The 27,146-nt window shown below is 33.5% G+C and overlaps 3 protein-coding genes and 2 long non-coding RNA genes across 7 annotated transcripts in view; 3 read left to right on the plus strand and 2 right to left on the minus strand.

Annotated features, from left to right (window-relative positions):
- The window catches only part of LOC126720293 (rust resistance kinase Lr10-like), a 139,491-nt gene extending 112,666 nt beyond the window's left edge, over positions 1–26,825 (plus strand). Inside the window, exon 3 of the mRNA XM_050422626.1 lies at positions 25,602–26,825. Within this exon, the coding sequence (XP_050278583.1) occupies positions 25,602–26,719 (1,118 nt within the window). The 3' untranslated portion in view covers positions 26,720–26,825. The remainder of the gene's footprint in view (positions 1–25,601) is intronic.
- Positions 1–27,146, minus strand: part of LOC126720292 (rust resistance kinase Lr10-like) — a 76,515-nt gene that overhangs the window by 27,776 nt on the left and 21,593 nt on the right. The window lies entirely within an intron of this gene.
- Positions 392–4,422, minus strand: LOC126720300 (uncharacterized). Its single transcript, XR_007653334.1, has 4 exons — positions 4,232–4,422; positions 2,404–2,458; positions 1,941–1,996; positions 392–1,734 (listed from the first exon to the last, which is right to left on the minus strand). It is a non-coding gene; the product is annotated as an uncharacterized LOC126720300 (long non-coding RNA).
- On the plus strand, positions 10,694–13,620 carry LOC126720301 (uncharacterized). Its single transcript, XR_007653335.1, has 3 exons — positions 10,694–10,773; positions 13,114–13,170; positions 13,262–13,620. It is a non-coding gene; the product is annotated as an uncharacterized LOC126720301 (long non-coding RNA).
- On the plus strand, positions 19,768–23,304 carry LOC126720294 (uncharacterized). Its single transcript, XM_050422628.1, has 2 exons — positions 19,768–20,507; positions 22,507–23,304. Exons 1-2 carry the CDS (start codon positions 19,784–19,786, stop codon positions 23,151–23,153), a joined length of 1,371 nt encoding a protein of 456 aa, XP_050278585.1. The 5' UTR covers positions 19,768–19,783; the 3' UTR covers positions 23,154–23,304.

Genomic DNA, 27,146 nt, shown 5'->3' on the forward strand with positions numbered 1-27,146 from the left:
TATGGATCAGCACTCATAGGAAACAGTCCAGTTATAACCCAAATATGCTCAAAACTATGGCTTGTAGCAGAGTGCTAAAATTTAAGTAACCAATGCTGACAATTTGTATGTTTCCTATTCATCAAATCATTTCACTTTGGACTTTTTGGAGTCCGAAACTATGGCAATCTATGGCAAAAATGCATATGCTGCAGAATAACATTGCAACATCATCTGATTCATATATATATATACTAGTCGCTAACCCGTGCTATGCACGAGAAAGTTCAAAATTTTTATTTTAACATATTATACATATTTGTTTTCTTTATTAAGTAATAATATATAAAATGTTAATTAATTTCATATTAATCTTGATATAATATTATATATGTTATCTCTAAAGGATATATGAACAAATGACTAAATATTAATAGTAACTTGAGGTTATACCATAGGTTCATACAACAAATTCAACGTTAAAATTGTAATAATATAACAATGAAACTCATATACAAATAAATACAAAAATAATTTGTTTATGCTTGTATGCTTCCACTTATTATGGATGGAAATTTTCATTTCAATATAATTTGCATTTCACCTCAGGAAAAGTTAAATCGTGGTCCCAAAGAGCAACAAAAAGTTGTTTTCAAGGAATAGAAGAACCAATCAATGAGGGAGATTGAGCAAGCAATAATGGCAAAATAAAAAAGAAGGGTTGAATATAAAATTTAAACATTTCTTTACTAACATTTTCCTCCTCAAGTTTGTATCTAAACAAATCCTATCTTTCTTGAATTGCATAAGATCAATTGATCAAAGGTCAAATCCATTCTTGTACAATTAAGATACTCAAAAACTTCTTTAGGGATTAGATTTCCAACATGAAGCAAATTCTAATTTAGCACCAATCAAATAAGATAAAGTAATGAAAATTTCTTTGCATTTCCATCCATTTCATGCTTCTTGATTCTAGGCAAATCAAAGTATTCATACCTACTTGAATTAAACATGAAAGATCTAATTTCTTCCAATTGATTGTAATTCCACACAAAATAAAGGATAAAAAAAATGGTTGTTTGTGGCAGAACAAAATATATTCTACTAAAGTATCAATTGAGCCCACTAAACTCCATCATCTAACTATGAAGCTTCTTTTTTTTTTTCTTTTCTTTTTTTCTTTTTTTAAGTAAACTATGAAAGCTAATAACATTTATTATTCTAATATTTGCAGCTATGAATTTTCACAAAGAATATTCATTAACTGGAACATTCATTAAGATAAAGTTGGCATGTCGTAAGATGATAACAGAGTATAATTTTTAAAAGAACATGCTAGATTAATAGCTTCCTTATTAACAACATCAAGAGCAACCATTTTCGATTTTTCTTTTAGATGCAACCCTGCACCAAGTTGTTAGAAGAGACTTTGCATGGTTAGACAATTCATTACATCTCACTAACTGGTTTTCTTGAGTTCACTAATCCACAAACAAATTGATCAGTGCTACTTATTAAATGTGCAAATAGTTATGTCATTACATCTTACTAACTGGTTTCTCATTTGATTGAAACTTAATCACATGAAAAACCACATCAAGTTCAGATCAAATGCACAGCCAAACGGACTTTGGATTAGCCAAAAATAATTACAAATTTACTGAAAAAAATAAAAATAAATAAAATCAGAGAGAGCAAAAAAACTAACAGTGGATTGCTATTGGAAAAACAATGTGAGAGGAGATAGGAAATCTACATAGAAAAGTCATTAATTTAGTTGAAACTAAGAATACATCTACAGAATTTATATGAAAAAAAAAACTAATTAAAATCAATTCAACGTTAAATATTTACTCAGAGGAGTTTGAATATGTACTGAATGATGAAGGACGTGAAGTAAATTTATATGAAAAAGCCTTTATACTGTAAATTAGAGATAAAAGGAAGGAAAGAAAGACCTTAGGAGGCTTGAATAGCTACCAACTGTCTTATAAGCCAGAGCAGATATATAGATCTACATTAGCACATGAGGAAAAAAATGTCATTGAAAATACAAAATTACTTATAAGCGACAATGTAAATGAGGCCCTCGAAAATTTGGCATATTAAGAATTATTAGTATTTGATAGGAAAAACTTAGCAAATCTGAATTTCAACAAAAAATGAAAGGGTAAGAAGGTTTTTTAAAATGACATAAGAGAGAGATGAAAGATAGACACACACCAAACAAACTATCAAAAAGTAAATAATCACACAACCATATTAAATAAATAATCCCTTAATATGCGGTAACACATTTTTTTAACAAACTATTTGCTATTTATTTGTTTGTTTCTACTCAAAATTTCACTCTGGAAAAATTCTCAAAACAAAAAAGTAGAGACGTTAATTTGAGACCAAAGCATCCCAATAAAAACCAACCTTGCATCTTCTAGGCATTTTATTGAACACTTCAAGTGCATAATTAAACCTGCTACTGTCAAGAAAAACAGCATATTTTGATTCTATCAAAATTTTACACCCAAATGCAATGGCTAGGACTAACTTCCCTTTCACAATCCAAACATTCATATGAAAATCTGCTAACCCAAGTTTTCGACTAATGCTAAATTAATCATTATGCATGAGCATGGAAATACCTTACTCTGATGCATGAAATGCATAAGAAGTCAATGAAATTTAGAGAAGATATAGGGCTTACCAATTGATAGAGAGCAACAAAAATTAATAAGGAATAAATATGCGTAAGGAATTTAATGGAGGAAAGGGTTTATCCGTGTGTATCTGATCAAATGGGAGAATTTGACAGTTGCAAAATGGGTCAAATTGTAAGAGATGCTATTGTTTCTTGATAGAAGAAAAGGATTCTTTTCAATAGACATGGCAAAACGGGCGGGTCGGGTCGGGTTCGGGTCGGGTCAATCGGGTCACGGGTCAAACGGGTCACGGGTCAAAACGGGTCATTTTAAGCGGGTTGAAATCGGGTTCGGGTCAATCGGGTTGCGGGTCGGGTCGGGTTGGGTCGGGTTGACCCGTATTTTTCACATGAAATTTTTTATTTTTTATTTTTTTTTATAAAGAAAACAATATGTATTTGCCATTTGGATAGTTATGCAACATATTACTTGATGTAAAATGCATTATTTTGCATTCACTACTTATATCAAGAATAAACTCAGTTAAACTTATTAATATTTATTCAATAATTTTAAAATTATACAAATCCTAACATTACTATCTAAAACAAAACAACACAAAAATAAGTAAAACAAATATACAAGTTTTATTTTTACACAATATCAACATTCCAAAAAAAAAATTTACAAATGACTTATTGGATAACTCATTTGATAAAGAATAAAAACATATAAGAAAGTTACAATTTTAAAAATTAATTTTATAATCTATTATCAATTGTGGTTGACACTCTATTTCAATTTGAGATATACATTAAAGTTTGATTGCTTACTTATTTATACCTAGTCTCTTTTATGAAGATTATATCATTGTTAAGCAGCACATACTCTAGGAAATATCATAATTTATTTTGAAAAGCCGTTTATTTTGAACATAAATTGTTAAAAAATAGATCTAAACATTCATAATTTATGCTAATTTGATACTTTGGCTTTACTATTTTCACACTCATGAATGTGTCTCACACATATCTATAATTTTAAATCTGTTTTTAACTTTACTGTAACTAGATTATCTTGGCATGTACTTTGCTATTTGATATCTAAAAATCTTTACTCATTACAGAATGCTCAACCATTTATTTTTCAATTAATTTGCATGCAGTTATGTAAATGTATCAATTGTTTCCTTAAAGCTCACAATAAACAATTAAACCAATATTGTCTTAATTTTACTATTTTTTTTACCAAAAAAAAAAAAGTTTTAAAAAAATGGTTCGGGTTCGGGTCGGGTCGCGGGTCGGGTCGGGTTGACCCGCACAAAACACGGGTCGGGTCACGGGTCAACCCGTTTTTGCTTCGGGTCAAAAAAATCGGGTTCGGGTCAGGTATTTTTCGGGTCGGGTCGGGTCGGGTCAGAAAATTCTGACCCGTTTTGCCATGTCTACTTTTCAATTTCTGAAGAGGCAAAATTGGTTTGCGATTTTGGATTTTCTTTTCCCTATGTCTGTTGTTTTGAAACGGAAAACACAAATGGAATGAAAGTGGACCAAATTTGGTAAACTACACAAATTTAGTATCCGAAACAGGAAAATTAACAACGCTATACTGACCTTGTGTGTATGGAGTTGTAGAAACGAAACGAACAGAGAACGGACAGGGGAAGAGTTTCCTTTTCTTTTGCCTGTTTTTGTTGAATGAATGGAAATAGTGGATGATAACGTAATTTAAGTGGACAGTACAGTGTCTCATTTTCAGAGTGAGTGCAACACTTGATCTTTTGAAGTTTTCAAAGTCTTTTTTAGGATAACGTTGTGTCTAATTTAATATAAGCCACGAAACACAATGGAATTGAAAAGTAAAAATATCACTGAAATGTTTCTTTTATTCCACCAAATGAAAAGTCACAATGTTTAAGTATTTTTAAAAGTACCAAATGAATTTAAAAGAGTCAAATAAGAGAGGCTTTTATAAAAAAAATATATAAATAAATAAGAGAGGTTTTGGTGTGAAATTCATAACTACTCAGTGAATTGGTGCAACCAAACACCAAACAGTAGCAACTAAAACTGTTTTCTTAAGCAGGCCTAACGACCGGACACATCATTCTGTGTTTTTAAATATATAGACGTGGCATAAATTTATATAGCCACGTGGCGCAATGAGGAGCGGTCAACGAAAAGTCAAACGTTTCGGCTATTAGTTATTATATAGATTATATAGATATATATATATATATATATATATATATATTTTTTTTTTTTTCTTTCATGAATTTGAAATTATGAAGTTTTGAATGGGCTCTCTTTTTAAACAGGTCAGTGCAGCATTGAGTAAAGAAGGTCTAAAAGCATCCAAACTCCTCTTGGGAATTGATTTCACTAGGAGCAATGAATGGACAGGTTTGTGGAGTAAATATAATCATCTCTTTTTGTATGAGTTATTGATGAGCAAAAATTGGGATCCCCTCGTTGATAATTGCACCTACAAAACCCTGGGATGTAATCTGACTTGTACCAATAACAATTACTATGTTCCTCACTATCTTCTCGAATATTGTTTTCTCCATTTTAAGGATAATGCATTATTAGATAGTGTCGGTGAAGAAGGCATTCTGTGAAGGTCATTACTTCTCTGACAAGCGTTTATTGGTTTAACAATAATGTGATATCATATATTTTTGAAAATGGTTTGTATTTGATTTGTATTGCCGGGAAGCCAATGCATCAGTTTTGTTATTGAAGGCAAGGTCTCATTCAATAACCGGAGCCTGCATGGCATTGGAGATGCACCTAATCCATATGAGAAGGCCATGTCTATCATTGGAACGACTTTAGCCCCTTTCGACGAAGACAACTTAATTACTTGTTTTGGTTTTGGTGATGGTACGTGTAGTCCCCTAAATTTGAATATCTGGAGAAGTTTCTAATATTTTCTAATATGACCCTGGATTTATTTTCTGTTATAGAGATAACTCATGATCAGGAAGTATTTAGCTTTCACAGTGATCATTCACCTTGCCACTGTCTTGAAGAAACTTTGTCCTGCTACAGAAAGATAGCTCAAAACGCAAAACTTGCTGGTTGGTTTTCTGTTCGTTTATTTGAAAGTTAACATTTCATTAATTGGAATTTGCTTTTTGTAACCAAACTCATGAACTCTTTCTGGTTTGACATCAGAAAATCCTGTCGATAATATTTGTTGAGATTTATAGCTTCGTTTTTTTGTGTAAATGTGTTTAAGGGCCAACTTCTTACGCTCCTGTGTAATTGAGGCTGCAATCGACACTGTAGAGAAAAGTGGTGGTCAGTACCATGTATTACTTATCAGTTCTGATGGCCAGGTTGACCTCAAAAGTCCTCCATTTTGCTATCTCTCTCTCTCACAAATTGTTGCATGCGCACAATCATTCTTATTACAGTAATGTCTTTTATTGTGTATGTTAAAAGAAGCAGCGATACAAGTGGTAAAGATCTAAGTCCACAAGAGGAGGAAACACTCAAATCAATTGTCAATGCGAGGTAGAGCCTTGCAGATTGATGGAATTAAATTTCTTGTTTCAGGCTTCTGTTGAATCTTTACCTCCCCCCACCCCCCTCTCAGAGCTATCTTGATATCCATAAAGGCAACTCTTTTTAGTATGACATCTCCATCCTTGGAAGGCCTTTATGTCTCCAATTGAGGAGATTCTTAACAATGCTGGCATATGAAAGGTTGATAAAGTTTCTGACATGGGCAGAAATTGCTTGCCAAAATTTTGAAAATCCTTTTACTTGAAGTTCTTTGTTATTGAGTGGTTTGGCTCCCCAAAGTCAATCCCAAACATGATTGATTTGCTTGTGGCAGTGAAGAAATTATCCCTAGGGCTTTGTTGTTATACCTGAGACAATGGAGTATGCACCATTTAGTCTCCATTTTCTTTCATTAATAGAGTCTGGAAATGGGATGCTAGAAAATCTGGCTTAAAATATGTCAGTCTCAGGTTTGAGTAATTTTGTTGAATGGGCAACTGCAAATATGAGATAATGTTTTGGCTACCATGTCAAAAGAGATCAAAAAAAATTATTTTTTGTGGAAGGAGAGAAATAAATGCATACCATAATGTACATACTGAATTATTCATCATAAGAAAATATGTACAAACTGATAGGGATATTAGAAATGCCAATGAATCTGTTGTAAGGCTCAACTTTTCTTTTTGAAAAATGGCTATACAGCTACTCTGAATAATGTAGGATAAGTTATTTGCGAAGCACTATACTGTTGGTCATTTCAGTCTCTAAGTTGTGATGGGCAAGGTCTGTTGGAGAGTTTCATAGCCCTTTTGGCTGAGTTTTGAATTGTAACTATGCTTCTTTTGGGGCTAATAAATTTATTTTACTCACAAAAAAGAGAGGAATTTTTTTTTGCCTTGTACTATGAATCGTGGGCTATTATTGTTTAGAATGTTTCAAAAACTTTTTCATATACTCCCATCCTAATATTGTTTGTAGCATATCAGTAATGAAGAATGCTGTACTTTACACTGAAAGAAAGTGTTGAACAAGTTAATGAGCTTTCCTGAGTCTTAACATTAAAAATTTAAAGATTATGTACCGTATAGCTTTCATCTCCTTTATTTTCAGTAAATGTTGTACAATAATTCACAACCGTCTTTTTAAATAAGAAACTAGTGGATCTGGTAAAGACACTGACATCAAAGTATCAATGATACATTAAACACAATTGCTTAAGTAAAAGCAGTGGTGTTGAACTAATGGAATTGAAATTTTAATTTTATTGTCCAGGTCATATCCACTCTCAATTGTTCTGGTCAGAGTCGGTGATGGACCTTCGGAAGACATGAAGAACTTTGGTGATGAGCTCTGTGCACATAAATGTCAAAATTTCCAGGTATTGCAGTAGCAGCATACAATTAACTTTGAATGCCATATGTGTTGAATATAATTCATGCATTGACTTCTAAATAGTATCTTTTCTTTGTATGTAGATGGTTAACCTTGGTGAAATTATGTCTACAAATGCAACATTCACTGAGAAAGAAATAGCTTTTGCTCTAGCTGCCCTAATGGAGATCCCTTTCCAGTACAAAGCAGCAGTTGAAATTGGCATTCTTGGGTAGGGTTCCTTGTTCATTCCTGTTAATGTATATTATGTTATGGGTTTTAGGCCCAATTAGGTTACTTGTATAGCACAATTGTACTTGTACTACATTCTACTTGTACTGCACACATATGCCTCCTATATAAAGGCAGTGATGTATATTCTTTTATTTATGAAATACAATACAATTATTCTGTATTTCTAACATGGTATCAGAGCCACTGCTCTGATCTTTTCTTAGCAGTCTTGTCTTCATTAGTGTGACTTCCTTTCTTTTACTAACGCTTCCGCCATCACAACTGCCGCCGCAGCCTCTCGTCGTTGAACCTCCGACGTCATCCAGCCATCGTCCTTGGGTTCCGGACCTGCAACCGCCGTCGTTAAGGAGTTTCACACTGCACAGACCACTGCTCCTTGCATCACCGCTGCGAATATTGCTCCGATTTCATTTTTGAAGGTACCACTGAGATCGTCCTGCGCCGATCTACACATTAGTGGAAGCCTCCCCGCCATCGGAGACCGCACGCGCCCCCACGCGCCGCTCAAAGCTGCTGCGACGCTGATCACGCGCCACACGCGCCACCACACGCCGCAGTTTCCTTGCACGCGCCTCCACGCGCTCTCACGCGCCGGAACCTGGTCTGCTGACGTCATCCCCTAGCTGCGTCAGCATCCACTGTTCTGCTGACGTCATCGCCACGTCATCCTGTGACATCATCTGCTGACCGTTGACTGACAGTTGACCGTTGACCAGCCGTTGACTTTGACCGTTGACTTTTCGAGGGTTGACTTTTTCTGTCCAAGTTCTCCTTACCCAGTTTTTCACGTAGATTTCATTTGTGCAGTCTATTTTTGCATATTTTACTTCAAAATGAAGAATAAAGACAAGTCTTCTTCCTCTTGCAATAATCGTCGCCGACAATCCAACAAACGTTTTTGCAATTTTTGCAAACGTTTTGGCCATAATATTGAGACTTGCTATCAACGCAACAAATCAGCTGTTTCCATTTCTGCTGCTACTGTTGCTAACACTGAGAGTGTCCAACCTATGGCTCCCGTCTCTGCAAAGTCTCAGTCTTCTGGATCCACTTTCACCATTTCCAGAGATGACCTTATAAATATCATCGTCAATGTCATTCGTACGGTTGGTAATGCATCTTATTCCTCTTCTCTCTCAGCTTTATCTGGTATGTCTCCTACCTCTTAGCTTATGGATTCTGCTTGTTGCAATCACATGACACCTCACTCGTCCTTATTTTCTGACCTTAAACCTGCACCGCACCCTCTTAATATTCGCACAGCAAATGGTTCCACAATGTCTGGTCATAATATAGGTTCCGTTGTGACCTCCAATCTCTCGGTTCCTGGAGTCTTTAATATTCCTGACCTTTCTTATAATTTATTTTCTGTTGGACAATTAGCTGAGTTGGGTTATCGCATTATCTTTGATTATTCTGGGTGTATTGTGCAGGATCCGAGGATGGGACAGGAGCTTGGGACTGGTCCCAGAGTTGGGCGTATGTTTCCCGTGGACAACCTTCGTCTTCCACTTGTTGCTCCTGTTTCTGTTGCTGCAACTGCTACAGCTTCTTCAATTCCTTCCCTTGCACTTTGGCATGCTCGACTTGGTCATGCATCTTCCTCTCGGGTACAACAATTAGCTTCTAGAGGTTTGTTAGGTTCAGTGTCTACAAAAAATTTTGATTGTGTTTCATGCCAATTAGGAAAACAACCAGCTTTGCCTTTCAATACTAGTGAATCAATATCCACTAATATCTTTGACCTTATTCATTCTGATGTTTGGGGCCCTTTTTCTGTCTCTAGTATTGGTGGGTCTCGATATTTTGTTGTCTTTGTTGATGATTGCTCTCGCTATAGCTGGATTTTTAATATGAAACATCGTTCTGAATTATTGCAAGTATATTCTAATTTTGCAAAAATGGTTGAAACTCAGTTTTCCAAACGCATCAAAATTTTTCGATCTGATAATGCTCTTGAATATACTCAATATGCTTTCCAAGCTGTTTTGCATTCCTATGGCACTGTTCATCAACTAACTTGTCCAGGTACCTCTCAGCAAAATGGTAGAGCCGAACGGAAACTTCGTCATATTTTTGACACTGTTCGTGCTCTTCTTCTCTCTGCCAAAGTTCCTGCTCCTTTTTGGGGCGAAGCTGCTCTTCATGCTGTTCATAATATTAATCGCATTCCGAGTCCGGTTATCCAAAATCAAACTCCATATGAGCGCCTTTTTGGGTCATCTCCAGACTATCACCACCTTTGCTCTTTTGGTTCTTCTTGTTTCGTTCTTCTTCAGCCACATAAGCATAACAAACTTGAGCCTCAGTCAAGGCTTTGCTGTTTTCTTGGCTATGGTGAAACTCAAAAGGGGTATCGGTGTTATGACCCTGTCTCTTATCGTCTTCGTGTTTCCCGCAATGTTGTCTTTTGGGAACATCGCCTCTTTGTCGAGCTCTCTCACTTTCATGCCTCCCTATCTTCCTCATCTGTTTTAGATCTTTTTCCAGATGAGGCACATATTCCTTCTGTAGCTGCTCCTGATCCTCCTGTAGTTGCTCCTGATTCTCTTGTAGACTTCTCTGTCCAACCACTAGATATCACTGATCCCTTTCCTAGTTCACCCTTCAATGAACAGGTGGAAGATGAACAAGTTGAAGATGAGCTACCCAACCCCAACCCTAATATTCAAGTATTTGGTTAAAAATTTCTGAAATGAGATCTCTGGTGTGCATAATGGAGGTACTTGAACAGCCAATAATTTAAATGAGGGCAAAACCTTAATACTTAGTCTGCTTCTAATTTGCTATTTAGAAGGGGGGAGGGGGGAGACAATTTGTTTCATGGTTCCAGTTGTTCTAAACCCAATTGTGGATGAAATATAAATGTCATGTAATTGAGTTTGAACTAGTTTGTGAATTCTTTCTAATCTGCATCTACTCTATTGGAAAAAAGACATGCGACAGGAAGAGCAAAGCAAATCATTCCACACCCTCCACCAGTTCCTCCAACTTGTGAGACAAGCAACCCCTTGGTATGATTATATACAGAGTGTGTGTGTGTGTGTGTTGTTTTGTTTTGTGATTTTTAATGAATCAGAATCTTATATCAAAGAATCAACAAGAAGTTTGCACAGCATCAGGCTGCAAACACAGTCAATACCCATCTAACAGATTAATATTTCCTAAAAACAGAAAGAGAAACTAGCTCACAGAAGCAGAAAAGTACATATCACTTTAGAACAGATAAGGAAATGCCTCATTTACAACAAAGAACTCAATATGAAATAGAATTCCTGAAGCCACCATTTGGCACTATGTGAGCCTTTACTTCTCGTCTACTAGATTGTTCACTCTTTTTTCTCAATTTTGAAGTGGCCTTGTTGAACTCTGGTACACCTCTGCATTCAAATATTATACAGGGCAGCCCCCCCATCCAATATGATAGTGTGTTTGGCAATGAATTGAGTATGTTTATTTATCATTTCCAGAGTCCATGACACATACACTGAGCTAGGTTGCTAAGGAATTCCATTATAATTATATAAATATGAAATATTTGATTTATCTATACAGATTGATCCTTGTGCTTCTGGCAGAGATCAAGGTTGTGCGTGCTGAAGGGGGTAAGAGATTAAGATTGATAAAATGGCGTCCAATATTGTTCAAAGTATTTGGGGATGCCATGGGTACAACTGGGGAGGTTTTGTTAATGAGGGAAAAAGAGTACTGGAAAAGTTGATAGGGGCATTCTTGCTGGCTTCCTTGCTAAAGTGGGTTGAAGATGGCTGGTAAGCCTATACCAGGCTGTAGAATGACGATAGTATAAGGAGTCTTATGTGGGAGGAACTAAGTGGTGTGATGAGAGAAAGGTGGGATGCATCTTGGTGTAATGCAGGTGAATTCAATGTCATCAGATACCTAAGTGAGAGATTAAGGTTCAATTAGTTTAGCTTTGAAATGTTTGATTTTTCTGACATTGTTAGGGTGTTTAATATGATTGATATGCTACTTGAGAAGGGGTACGTACACATTATTGGAGGGTGGTAGAAGCTGATGTGATGAATTTTTTTTTGTGGAGTTTTATAGGTATTGTAAGATTGACAAATCTGTTAATGATACTTTTATTGCTCTAATCCCTAAGAAGAGCAATGTTGTTAATATTAAAGATTTTCGTCCTATTTGTTTAGTGAAAGTGTGTATAATTATTGGTGAAGGTGCTGGCTAATAGGTTGAAAATGGTACTAGATAATCTTATTTCTGAGTGATAAAATGCCTTTGTTGGTGGTAGGCAAATTCTTGACTTTGTCCTAATTGCTAACAAATGCTTGTATAGTTGTATCAATTGTTGATTCCTAGCATGATTTGTAAGTTAGATATTGAAAAGGCTTATGGTCACATTAGTTGTGATGAGTTCATATATCTGTTGGGGAGGATGGGATCTACGGAGAATTGGAACGGTTGGATTCATTCTTGTATATATGCTATTCACGGCTTCCTTAGTAATTCATAGAGATTATGACAAGATAACCAGTTATTCATTTTGTTCGTTATATTGGTTATGGAGGTTTTGGGTCTTATTCTTTGTTTGGATTGAAACCTGGGAGAAAATTCTTACTGATGATAATCTAATCAAGAAGGGATATACCTTAGTTGGGTGGTGTTGTATGTGGCAGTGCAATGGAGAGATGATAGATCATTTGTTGATTCACTATGATGTTTCTTATGGTTTATGGAGTTTGGTGTTTATAACTTTTGGGATTCATTGGGGACTGAAATAGCCATACTTTTGAGAATACAGACAGATCAAGTAATCAACTAGAAGAATTGTTGATTTGCAGTTTGTTTGTTCGTTTGTTTTTGTTTTTGTTTTTGTTTTTTTTTTTTTTTTTTTTTTTTTTTGAGAAATAGATTTGTACTTTGTTTGATTGGTCTTGACTCTTTGAGTGTGGGGTCTTACAAATTGTAACACCCTCATACACTTCATTTTATTTATAATTTTTTGTGATTATTTTAAGTTATGGAGTTCTCATTATCATGAGCATGAATTAGCCAATTTAATAATGAAAGTTTATTACTTGTCACATATATATATATATATATATATATATATATATATATATATGAAATTATGCATTATTAGAAATAAGAGTGAACAAATGCTCTACCTGGCTAGCTGCCCAGTCAAAACCCGTTAACATTTCAACCTAGTTTTTGCCTTTTGTATGATGGTCTAACCAGCTTGACTTAGGTAGGGGCTCTTATAGTTACAGGGTTAACTTGTCCAAGCTAGTTTTTTGGTCCACATGACATGAGTTTTGCTCACTGCAGTTTTTTGAGATCACTTATTTATTTTCTGCCCAATTTGTTTATAGGTCTGCCCTATTTGTGTAACGAATCCAAGGGACTGGGCCTTCGGCTGTGGGCACGTGGTGAGCTGAACTCATTGATAAATTGAGCTTTTCACCTCTCCCTGATTTACATTTTATTGTAATTATTTTGACTATAGTTATTTCATTGCAGACTTGTAGAGACAGTGGGGCGAGATCGCCCAGATGTCCAATGTGTCGTAAAGACATCACAGGAAGTCATATGGTGTACCTCTAGTGACTGCTCCTAGAGAATTGAAAATGTTATTTGGAGTTTGGACTTTGTATGGGAGAGTTCTCTCCCTCTCCAATAATACATAGATTACATGCACATCATACTACATACACTACATATTATTAAATGAACATTAGACTGCAAATTGCGTACTGGGCTACTGACTCGGTAGCATGGGATTCAATTCCAGGCCACCTGAGTGTGGGGAAAGATATGTAAATTAAGGAAAAACAATATTTACCGATTTTTATCACCAATAAGTGGCGTTTGAAAGACAATTTCTCCATTAAGCTGTTCATTTTCAGTTATTCACAGATTTTACAAAACATTAGAGAAAAATTCACAGAATCCCTCAAGATTTCTACTTATATATAAAATCCATGCTTAATTTTATCATGAAAGTAATTTGCCTTGAATCCATTAACAAACTCAATTGAGTGGCGGCAAATATCATTTAAAGGAAAATAGCTATTTTATGCCTCTAAGTCTACTTCAATTTTTTGTTTTCTATTGATGTCTCCTAAAATTCCCAACAAACTTAAGATGATATTCAAAGAGTACGAGGAAGAATTTCAAGCGATGGCTTTCTAAATGATGAATATCAAGTTCTAACTTATAACTAAATATGGAGAATTTTAGGGATAAAAGTTATCTTGTTAATGTAACCATATAGAAGATGAAAATTTCCATGGAATTATGATTCAAATACTTTTGGTTCTCTCTTTAAAAAAAGTTACATTTGGTTGTCCCTTTTTTTTTTCTTTTTTTGTGCGGAGAACTTTACATGATATAAGTAGCAGACTGCACTAGAACCCCTCATCGAAGAACAATATTCAACTTGCTCTGCTCCTGCTCTCTTACATTCCGCTGCGTACCACAATTAAAGAAACAAACTTGAAATGATTAATCATCTTCACCAAAAACATACTCAACAAAATGAAACGTCAGCAAAATTTTATCATATGAAATACCTGCAACTCATTAATTTCCTTGCAACTCATTAATTTCCTCATCCGTGAGTGAACGTTCCATTGACCGATATGCAATCCTATAACAATGACTGGTCATTCCTTTCTTGTTGGTGAAATTGTCTATCAGTTGCACCTGAGAGTCACAAAGTTCAGTTTTAGACAAGCTTCAGAGGCAAAATTCAGTTTTGGGTGAGAAAGACATATTGGTGAGGTATAAGATCCGTTCCTAAAGAGACAAAACTTAAGCTATGTTCAGTAGTGATATATTTGAAAACAGGGTTGAAAGTATAATGAAATTATTAATTATAAATTTTTTTAAATGATAGATACTATAGGTTCATAAAAAAACACCCATTTGTATTACAAAAAGATACAAATGACCTTGTCAAAGCATGTGACAAATTCCAATGGTTTGCCAATGTCTAGGAGAACCAATGACACCAGTAACCACACCTTGGCCCTTGGTTTAGTGGGGGATCGACATTATGGGCCCATTTCCGTCAGGGAAGAAGCTAGTTAGATTTTTGGTCATTGCAATGGATTACTTTACTGAATGGGTGGAGGCTGAGCCATTAGCGACAATCACAGAGGCCAAAATCCAAAGCGTCATATGGAAGAATATTATACCCCACTTGTAAGCTGTTCACCTAGCAAAACAGTATCTATGAAGTGCAGTTTTAACCTAGGAGTGGCTAGGGTTTTACTATGATTGCACCTACATAGGAAAGCCATACTAGTCATCCCCTTTCAACTTTTTTTTTTTTTTTTTTTTTTAAATCCAGAAAAAAGGGTAAGAGTTTGTGTTTCCTGACTTGTTTGGCATTGACTATAATTTTACGGAGTCCATCTTCTTGGCAATTTAAGACTTGACAAAGAAACGTTGAATATGTTGGCCACCTTGTGGAATTTCATAGCAGCTTCTTTTCTTTTGTCTTTGCTCTTCATTTTTCCTCCTTCTAGAATTTCATACTAGCTTTTGGTTTTCCTTGAAAGAGTACCTCTTATCATAATTGAATAAATGAAACTTCCTTATTCTTTTCCAATAGTCCAAAACTTGATATGAACCAAAGTTAAAGATGAATTTATTAATTATAATTTTTTTTAAATGATAGATACTATAGGTTCATAAGAAACACCCATTTCTATTGATGTAATCGAGATTCAAATTTAAGTGGCTTGTTTGAGTAGATTTGTTTTTAGTTGTGGTAACTTGAGGGAACTCATGAATTTATTAACTACTTTTTCTTTTGATAATCTGACTTTGGGGATGGTAGGGTTTTAAACAAATGTAGTCAATTACGTACAGAGGTTATTTAAGTTATGTTGTGAGAATGATATATTTCAGTATAAATTAATTTTGGTCTATTGTTTTGGTATTATCGTATTGTTATATATTTTTTAAGCCATTTTTTAATGTATTTATGTATATCATTTATATTTTTTATATTTTTGTAAACATATTATTTAAAATTCGCATATTTTATAAGTTCAAATATTAGCCTAAATACATTTACCTAATGTATTAGCTAAAATAAAATATTTTATAACATTTATTTTTCTTTTCATTTTTAATATTTTAACAATTTTTTTATTGTACTAGCTGAAACACTAAAAAAATCTTAGATACAGCTGGTACAAAGTACAGACTAGTACAACATGTTACTTTATTAGTTCATTTTAGAGGAATAGTAAAATGGTCAAAATGGTATTGACTTTCATAACCACATGGGATGTGGCTTGATAGTAGGAGTCCTCATTCTGCACCTAGAGAGGAGCAGTTCGATCGATAGCTCCAACAAGGCTCGTGTGGTACATGTGGTATTATCCATTGCCATTCTGCACCTAGAGAGAAGCAGTTCGACCGATAGCCCCAGTAAGGCTTGTGTGGTACACGTAGTATTATCCATTGCCGTCACATGGTGTGGGGTCGATGAGCCTACACCAGAGACTCTCTTTTTTTATTCAACCAAAAAAAAAAAAAGGTATTGACTTTCATGACTTAAAACCCAACATTTTCTTTAAAAACATTAAAATGTGTCAATAACTGAATTAAGTTACACTACTTTTTTCCTAAAAAAAAAAAAAAAGTTACAAGGATTTAGGTGAGTTTTTATTTGGATAAGGTTTAGCTACAAAATTTATTGTAGTATAAGGTTACAACCTTACTCAATAAAATAAACATTACTTCATATTTTGAAAATCTAACCGTTGAATTGTATTTTCTTTACATTCTCAATACACATGTTAAATTTTGTCAATCAGATGTCATTTACTATATGATTTACAAGATTATATTTTATGCATAATTTTAAATTATAAAAACTTGCAATTTAAAAAATTTGTTGATGAAATAACTATTGATTTTTAATTTTCTAAAAATTTTGCAAGTGTGGGGGATATAAGAAGAAGTTGTAATCCAATGGTGGATTTGTCAAAATTCAAATCTAATAAAAAGATATTAAGTAAGGTTGTAACTTAATGCTACAACCAATTTTATAGTTAAACTGAGTAAAAAAAAATTTCCTTTTGAAATTGTCATGAAACAATAGGGGAAAATGTTTTTGAAGACTGTGCAAACGATGAAGATTAGTGTGGAAAAAAGAAAAATTGAAAAAGGAAAAAGAAAACAAGAGAAAAAGGAAACTACGCCAATTTTAAGCTAGAGACAAGGTGCATGCCCGGCTATTATATAGATAGAAGAGTAATGTTATAGATACAAATATTTTTACAAAAAATTTTACAACTTGTTGAGATGGTGAGTGATTATTGGTAAATGAAAAAGTGATGTTAATGGTGAGCCTAGATGAAAACTAATAAAAAGTTGGACACATCAACGGTTTGTATAAATGTTGTAAATAGTTTGTCCCTATAGCATTGCTCTAGATAAAAAGAAATAAGAAGAAGATAGAAAATAATCATTTTGAAGTATTGAGCTAACATTTAATGTCTACTTTCTCTTCTTCTTACTTTGAAAAAATATGTTCTTCTCTATTCTATATTTCTAGGTAAGAAAAGTGCTATGTTGAGAGCTTCATATCCTACAAGCAATGTAGCCTTGTAAGAATAATTAGTAAGGTGGCTGGGTTGTTATATTCCATGGGCGGCATGCGCAATATTAGTTTACTACACGAAAATTCCGTAAATGGCATGTATTGTTTCAAGATAGTAACATGGTCCACGTCTCAACTTCCCCATCTAAAAAACTCATGAATTGATGGTAAAATATATATCATATTATGATATCCACTTTGAAGTATCATCAAGGTAACATCTCTCCTATGTTCTCAATTTTTATGGTAAATTGTAATTTATGTGAATTATTATTATTTAAATGATTTTTTGAATGTTGTGAAATTCAATTTATTTATTTATTATTGTTCTTAGTAACAAAATATATATATATATATATATATATATATATATATATATATATATATTCTCTAAAAGAATCTCCAAATTAGATATGCAATGTTAAAGGCAAAGCCAAGATTTTGACTTCAGGTGAGAAAATCTATAATTTACAAACATAAGTTTCCATACACTTGTGAACATACTTAATTTTATAGACATCATTGATGAAAATACTGCTCACATGATTATTAATTCAGGGGTAATTTGATGTTAGATGTCCAATAAAAAGATAGTATATTCATTATATTATATCTATTTACTAGGGTTTTTTAATCTAAATAAGTTGTGTTGTAATTTTTTCTTGTACAAAACTTCACTTTTAATTCTCATATAATGATTTAGAAATGAGATAAATTTAAAAAACAACTTATATCAATCAGTTTAAGACTTAGCCACATTGACTAGAATTAGGTCAGGGCCTACATTGACTAGAACTTTACGGGGAACATGTTGGCCATATGGTCATGTACAATCAATTTCATAGAGAAATTTCATACCAGTTTCTTTTCTTTGCTCTTTATTTTTTTTTTTCTCCTTGTGGACTTTCATCCTAGCTTTGGTTTCCCTTGAAACAGCGTTGTCATAATTGAATAAATGAAACTTTCTTATCTTTTTCCAAGGTCCAAAACTTGATATGAACCAAATTTAACAGATGAATTTATTAACTATAATTTTTTTTAGGTGATAGATACTATAGGTTCATAAAAGACACCAATTTGTTTAGATGTAATCAAGATTCAAATTTAAGTGCCTTATTTGAATAGTTTTTTATTAGTTGAGGTAATAGAATTCATAAATTTATTAACTACTTTTTCTTTTGATAATTTGACAGTTAGAATTGAAGGGATTTAAACAAATGGAGTTAATTACGTACTAGATTGTTTCGGGTTTGTTTTTAGAGAATAATATATTTCAATATCAATTAATATTTGTGTATTGTTTTGAGATTACTATTGTTTATATACTTTAATATTTCGTTATATGTTTTTTAAGCCATTTTTTATATGTATTTATGCGTATAATTTATTTTTAATATCTTTAAAAACATATTATTTAAAATTCATATATTTTATAAGTTCAAATATCAGTCTAAATACATTTACCTAATGTATTTGCTTAAATAAAATATTTGATAACCTTTTTTTTTTCTTTTCATTTTTAATATTTTAACAATTTTTATTGTATTGACCGAAAAACTTAAAAAAAAAAAAAAAAAAAAAAAAAAAAGTTTCAAGTATTACTGGTACAGACTAGTACAACATGATATTATATCCAGTTCATTTTAGAGGAGCAGCAATAATATGGTATTGATTTTCTTGACTTAAAATCCTACATTTTCTTTGAAAACACTAAAATGTGTCGATTAGCTGAATTAAGGTGCAGTTTGAATAGGGCATTTGCCCGTCTACGTTTCCTCTTTTGCGTTTTTTTTTTTTATTCTCCCCAGCTGCAACTGTTGACCCGGTTTGCTGTGAACAGTACACTGTTCACGGGTCCCACAAACTCTACTTTTTATTAACTTTTTTATTAAAAATAGGTCCTACGGCACTATTCACACATTTAAAAATTATTTTACTACAGTATTTTCAGTTTTCAATTTTCAATTTCAGCAAAATAAGTTCTATTCAAACAAACCCTAAGTTTCAATACTTTTTTCCTAAAAACACAAAAAAGTTACAAGGCTTTAGGCGGGTATCTATTTTATTTTATTTTAACTATTTGGAAAGCTGGGTAAAAGGGGGAAATGCTTTTGAAGATTGTGCAGACTCGTATGGAAAAAAGAAAAAATATGAAAAAAGAAAAAGAAAGAAAGGAACTTCTTACTTCGCCAGTTTTAAGCAAAGTACTCTGTTTTCTAGTGCAGTGAAAAGAGACATTGAGATTTGAGAGTGGCGTAGCATAAACGCCACGAGAAATCGGTCAACACACGGAAGGGGGTCACAATCATTGAAATTTTGGCCAGAGGAAATTTCTTGGTCGCTTCAACATATTATTGGAGAAGGAACAAATCCCATAAACATAGTAATCATAAGAAAAAAGAAAAAAAATCAAAAGCAGTATGCAAACAACACAGATGGAGAATTCCTTACAATTGTGCATAATTCATATCTTTTGCTTTGTCCTGTTAGCAAATGCTTCTGAGTTTGGAGTAGAGCCAGATGATGGGTGCAAGGAAGCAAGGTGCGGAGACGGTGAACCAACCATCGGGTTCCCGTTTCGGCTAATGGGCCAACAGCCAGAACACTGTGGATACCCCGGGTTTGAGCTATCTTGCACCGAGGACAACCAAACCATGCTCGAGCTGCCACGTTCAGGGAAGTTTTATGTAAAGAATATCAGTTACACAGAGCAGTGGATTGATTTATATGATCAAGATGGTTGCATTGATCCAAGACAGCTTCGAATCCCCGATTTAACTTCATCTCCTTTTGATTTTTGGGGCATGCGTAACTACACCTTCTTCAATTGTTCAACTTACAAGGATTCATCTTGGGATCGTGTTATGCTTATCCCTTGCTTAAGCAGTACCCATCATTACCAAATCGCAGCTTTATGGTCTGATGCAGATGCTATTCATGTGCCGCAATCTTGCCGGAAGATGTATGACTTAGAAGAGCCAGTTCCTTTTTCTTTGAAATACGACGACCACGACGGAAAGTATATTTCATTGCTGTGGAACAATCCAATGTGCCGAACCTGCTATGCATTTGGCCAGAAATGTACAAGGATAGGAAATACCTTAGAAACTCGATGCTTACTCAATATTTCCAAACATAAAACAGGTATTTACTACTTAATTTCTTAAATTTATTTCAATGTAGGTCCATTAGAACTATCCCTCAATCTATGTAAAAGCGGAATTTGTATAAGTTTGAGGGGGATAGTTAGTTAAGCCAGATTCCACCAACCATGGTTTGCAATTTTATTAGAAATTCTAGAATTATCAAGGGTGAAACTAGAAATAGGTCATGGCCTACATTTATTTTAACAATAATTAGGCCATCGTCTAATTATTAAAGAAGGCCCCCAAAAATTTTAGTTAGCAAAAAAATTTATTGAAAAAAATAATTAAAAAAATATCATAGATGGATTGTTTATTATTATTCCCACCCAATAAGGCCCTTAAAATTGTGGATCAAAAGAAATATAACCAATTTGGAACTTTAATTTAGAGCCATAAGTCAGACTACTATTAATGATCATTTCTTATAATTTAAGACTTGAAAGTTAAAATTTTGTAAACAAGACTCCTAGTCAGTAGATTGTCAACTTCAATCATCTATTATTCAATTTTAGCTTTCCTTCCCCATGAGCGCCTTATCCAAGGTATATTAAGACTCATAAAAAATCATATTTTTACCGCAGATCCATAATATTGGATTTTCTAATTAAATTTGGTTTCACTAGTTTTATTTTGATGGTGTTGGGAAATTATTTTATTAATGAAATTTACGATTTTGATAAACTAGATTCTATTGTTCTACACTTTAATATTTATTTTATACTCATCCTATTATATATTTTATCTTGTAGATGGTATTTATTATATATACATATATATTATTCTATTATAAATGCTTACCAAATATATCAATTTGAATATAAAAAAATTAAGGGAACAAATGAGAGAATAATAGAAAATTTAACTGACTTCCAAATAGGATTTCTTGACAAAGCTATTATTAGAAGAATTTTTTTTTTTGAGAAATAGAAAAGTAAAAAATTAATATAAAATTTATGTAAAATCTCACAAATTAATTGGAAATGAATCAAAATGACTTATAAGTTATAATATAATGACATGGTATAATTGGAAGATGTCAAGAGTCTTGTAATTTAATAGTATAACCTAATCAAAACCAAAAAAAAAAAAAAAAATAGTATAACCTAATCTTCTCTATGAAGAGAACTAACATTCAAATCTCGCCTCTCACACTTATTATAAAAATTATCCGTAAAAGAACAAAGAGGTGACAATAATAATAATGATAATAATAATAATACTAATAATGTTCTAATACTTAATATAACAATTTTTTATTATATAAAAAATACTAAATTCTTTTCGAAATACACATATCTCTTATAGAATTTTACTGGCAAAATTTATTATTGTTGTTTTTAAAAAAATTCAAAGTTAATACTATTCTATTTAAAATCGATTATATTAGAAAACAATTAAATGGATTAGTCATACTCAATGGCAGAACCAAGGAGGAGAGGGGGGGAATTATGCCTCAGGGCATGGGTTTAAGTTCTCCCACTAGTAGCGTATTACAACTCCTTAGGATGTTCCTCAAGCTTTTCAGCAATTGTAGTGTGAGGTCTTAGTTTGAGAATAGTTAGGGTACTACTACAGTAACACCCAAATAAAAAAGCCGTATTGATCACCCTCGTCTAACAAATATTTTAAAAAAGAAAAAAAGAAAAGAAAAAAAAAAGATATCAGACCCTTGACACAAATTCAAAAAGCCTCTCCACTAATCTATAAGAGAAACAAGCGAGTGCTCATAAAAATAAATTAGAAACAAGTATGTCTAGAGAAACACATATCCATACTACTTTTTGACTTTTCGGTTCCAATTAAAACTATGCATAATTTCGAAATTTTCTTTACTGCCACACACACACACACAAGATCTTAGTGCATTCACATTCGTAACATAAACAGCTCATTTATCAATACACCATTCACCACATCTTCTATTTTATTAGTAACATAAACACAGATGGAGAATTCCTTAAAATTGTGCATAATTCTCTTTTGCTTTGTCCTGTTAGCAAATGCTTCTGAGTTTGGAGTAGAGCCAGATGATGGGTGCAAGGAAACAAGGTGCGGAGATGATGGCCCAACCATCCAGTTCCCGTTTTGGCTAAAGGACCAACGGCCAAAACATTGTGGATACCCCGGCTTTGAACTATATTGCACCGAGGACAACCATACCATGCTCGAGCTGCCACATTCAGGGAAGTTTTATGTAAAGGATATCAATTACACAGGGCAGGGGATTACTTTATATGATCTAGATGGTTGCATTAATTTAACAATGGTTCGAATCCCCGATTTAACTTCATCTCCTTTTGAGTTTGACATGCATAACTACACCTTCTTCAATTGTTCAACTCACAAGGATTCACTTAGGGATGATGTTATGGGTAGGCGTATCTTTTGCTTAAGCAGTACCCATCATTACCAAATCACAGCTTTAATGACTGGTGATTTTCATGTGCCGCAATCTTGCCGGAAGATGTATGACTTAGAGCCAGTTCCTTTTAATTGGGATTATGATGACGAGAAGTATATTTCATTGCGGTGGCACACTCCAATGGGAAATATTTCCAAAAATAAAACAGGTATTTACTACTTAATTTCTGCAATTTATTTCAATGTAGACCCATTAGAACTATCCCTCAATCTATATATGTAAAAGCGGAATTTGTTTGATTTTGAGGGGGATAGTTAGTTAAGCCAGATTCCACAAACCATGACTTGTAATTTTATGGGAAATTATTTGTCCAAGCAACAGTAAATGGAAATTTGTAAATTTTTTTCTCAATTGAATTAATAAATTTCTAGAATTATCAGGGGTGAAACTAGAATTAGGTCACAGCCTACATTTATTTTAACTGTAAATTACATTTTAAACCCTATATTTTAAGGGTGAAAAAAACTTTATTCATAATCAACCCACTTAAGTAGAATGACATTGTGTTTGGGATTTAACATAGAGTGAGGATTTAATTTGTTCATTTTTGAAATCCTAGGGTTTAGTTTGACTCTCTAAATTTTACTTATTTATTGTTAATGTAATTTTTGATTTTATTGTTTTACTATCAGTTTTAAATCATTTTTTTTTTCCCATCTTGAATGTTAGAACTTAAAACTTTATTCAAATAATGGAAGTATATACAGTTGTCACACTAGGCGTGCCAGCAAATCACATCCTGCATGAGTTGCCAGATGTAGTAATTGGAAACCTATACTAATACTAAACCAAATCTTCAAACTCTCGGCTTTCATCTTCGCCTTCATTTCTTCGTGTTTGCTCTGTTCCTCGCCTCCATTTCATGTAACTTTCTTGCCGATATGGTTCTATATATATTTTGCCCCTTCTTCTCTGGCAGCGGTGACGGAGAAGAAGAGAGAGGCTTGTTGGGGGAGAGGAAGAAAGAGGGACTTCTTAGGAGAGAAAAATTGTAATTGACCTGGCTTTTTTTTAGCCTTTGGATTGTGTATTTGCCATGTGTCATTCGTCAGTTTTTAAAATAGGAGAGAACAGTAGACTTACGAATTGGAGGGAAGCCTTAAAAAATTGATTTTTTTTTTAAAATAACAATAAATATTAAACAATTTAGTTAATTGTCATATTTCAAAACAATTTTCAAAAATAACATCTCGAGTATCTAAAACTCGAGTTCCAGATGGAACTCGAGTTTTTAAGTCTCGATTTGAAGAAAAAAAATTGCGCTGAAAATCGAGTTTTAGAGACTCGATTTTCATAAATTGCAGAAAACGCCGCTATAGGTCTATAAAACGTCACTATAGGGCTTAAAAACGCCACTATAGGACTCCTTAAGCCTGTACTTATAAAAAAATTTTTTTGCAGGAAAACGTCGCTATAGGGTTTTAAAACGTCACTGTAAGTCTTAAAAACGCCACTATAGGTTAAATTTTTTTTGCATGAAACTCAAGTTTTAAAGACTTGAGATATAAAGCGAGTCTTTTAGACTCGAGTTCTAATATGGATCTCGAGTTTCAAAAACTCGAGATGTTAGTTTTCTAAATTGTTTGAAAACGTGCCTAACTAACTAATTTGAATGGTTGAAGGAAGCTGATTTGCACAATACCTCTAAAAAATTATGTAGATACCATCTTAATTTCTTCTTAATTTTGTTGCCAAACGAGTTATACAACACAAAATACGAGAAGCTAATTTTTCTTTAAAAATTTAATGCATGAATTTACACTACAGTGAGAACCAAGGGGTCCAACACGATAAAACTTTTTTTTTTTTTTTTTTTGAGAAACAACACGATAAAACTTAAAAGAGTATATTTTGTAATTATTTATTGGTGTTTGTGGTCTCAATAGAATTCTATTCTTCATATATAAAGGAAGCTTACATGAGTTAGTGGTGTAACTGGTGTTTCTGAACTCAGCTCTTCAACTTTGTTTAATTATTTTCATTCTTTTTTTATTGTTTAATTCAAGAATGTTGTCCAAGTTAATCCTCTCTCTCTTCTTTTCTATATTTTTAATCTCTACACTCTCATTCACCTTTTGCAATGATGTTAAGGAATCTGTTGCTTTTGTTTCGAAACACAACAATTTAAGTTATAGAATTATAAATTTAGGGCATAATTCTGATAATAAACATTATAGTATAAGGTTGTATTTTATTTTTTAAAAATAATTTGATAATTGGGAGAGGAGGAATTTGAACCTCGATGTTTCGTTTTGGAACATTTAGAAGTGCCAATTGAGCTGAAAGATCTTGGCAATGAGCACTTCAATTTTAAAGCCTTCAAAGAAGAAAACAATTGAGAAAGAATGATGAGAGGGAGAATGAGAGATCAATGCTGCAAAGGAAAGGGTTCGAGTCATTGTGGTTTGCCCCGCTTAGTCTAAATTCTGGTTTTGCACTCGTAGGAACCTAACTCACTTTACTCTTGGGCTTACAGTGGTTTTCAAAGCTATGAACTCAATTTGGAAGTATGGCTATATGATAATTCTTTTTCTTTTACATCTGTGCAGGTTCACTGACAAAGCTAGTAGGTAAAGTTGTTTATTCATACTTAGTTTCTTTTCTTTTCTATTCTTTTGGCTGCCTATGTACATTTATAAAGGATTCATATTTGAAATGGTTTACATGCAGGATCACTCCTGGGTTCCTTTCTTCTTGTACTAGTCTTCATTGGCCTCTACCATTTCTTTCGCTCAAATAGACTAGGAAAAGAGAGCCAAGTTCAGATAGAGAAGTTTTTGCAGGATTACAGGGCTCTAAAACCCACAAGATACACTTATGCCGATATTAAGAGGATAACAAACCAATTCAAGGACAAATTGGGACAAGGAGGTTATGGCACTGTGTTCAAAGGAAACCTTTCCAATGATGTCTTTGTAGCTGTTAAGATCCTCAACAATTCCAAAGGAAATGGTGAAGAGTTCATTAATGAAGTGAGATCAATGGGGAGAATCCACCATGTTAATGTGGCTCGCTTGGTAGGCTACTGCGCTGATGGATTTCGAAGAGCTCTCATTTATGAATATTTACCAAACAAATCTCTTGAAAAGTACATATTCTCTGCTAATGGTAAGAATCATACACTTGGTTGGGAGAAGCTTCAAGATATTGCTTTGGGCATAGCCACAGGAATTGATTACCTCCATCAAGGGTGTGACCAACAAATTCTACATTTTGATATCAAACCTCATAATATTTTGCTAGACCAAAACTTTAACCCCAAGATCTCTGATTTTGGTCTTGCCAAGTTGTGTTCCAAAGAAAACAGTGTGGTTTCTATGACTGCTGCAAGGGGAACAATGGGCTATATTGCACCTGAGGTTTTATCTAGGAATTTTGGGACGACCGTGTCACATAAGTCAGATGTATATAGTTTTGGAATGTTACTATTAGAAATTGTTGGGGGGAGAAAGAATATCGATACTACAGTGGAGAACACAAGTCAAGTATACTTTCCAGAATGGATTCACAATCAATTGGATCGTGGAGAAGACCCAGGAATTCAACTTGAAGAAGAGAGACATGCCAAGATAGCAAAGAAACTTGCTATCGTGGGACTTTGGTGTATCCAGTGGTATCCTGTTAATCGCCCCTCTATGAAAATTGTGGTTCAAATGTTAGAAGGAGAGGGGGATGATCTGAAAATTCCACCAAATCCCTTTGAGTCCACACATTCAATGAATCAAAGTTTAATCGTGCCTGATAGACGCTCTCATATAACACTGAGTGTAATTTCTGAATCAGAATGAAAATAATATGCAGCCACGCTCTAGAAAGCAGTATCTAAATTTTTCTACCTAATTCAGAATGGAAGCACTATAATTAATAAGTAAATGATTTTTGTTAAGACTGTTAGATTACATTCTCCTCAGGCCAAAGCTCAAGTGGGTCCATTGTAATTTATATTGTTTTTATTTATGAGAATTTATATTGTTCTAGTTGTTCTACTTACCGTAGACTAATATATTTAAGTTTAATATGTGCATTTTAAAGTGTGATTTAATAATATATGGTCAAGGTTTCCTTCAAATTCCTCCTATACTTTTTAAGTGAATATGAATTTTGAAAATTTAATTGTTGGATTGTATGTTCTTAATGTTCTTAATATGCTCTTCAAATTTCATTCAAATCAAATATTATTCACTATTTGATCTAGGGGTGTGCAGTCAACTCACC

The sequence above is a fragment of the Quercus robur genome, chromosome 4 (assembly GCF_932294415.1).
Source record: "Quercus robur chromosome 4, dhQueRobu3.1, whole genome shotgun sequence".
Lineage (NCBI taxonomy): Eukaryota > Viridiplantae > Streptophyta > Magnoliopsida > Fagales > Fagaceae > Quercus > Quercus robur.

Excerpts from the sequence above, each read along its gene's own strand:
- LOC126720294 (XM_050422628.1), top strand. The coding sequence starts at position 19,784 with ATGCAAACAACACAGATGGAGAATTCCTTACAATTGTGCATAATTCAT. Across the intron at positions 20,508-22,506 it reads TATTTCCAAACATAAAACAG|CAAATGCTTCTGAGTTTGGA; the intron begins GTATTTACTACT and ends TTGTCCTGTTAG.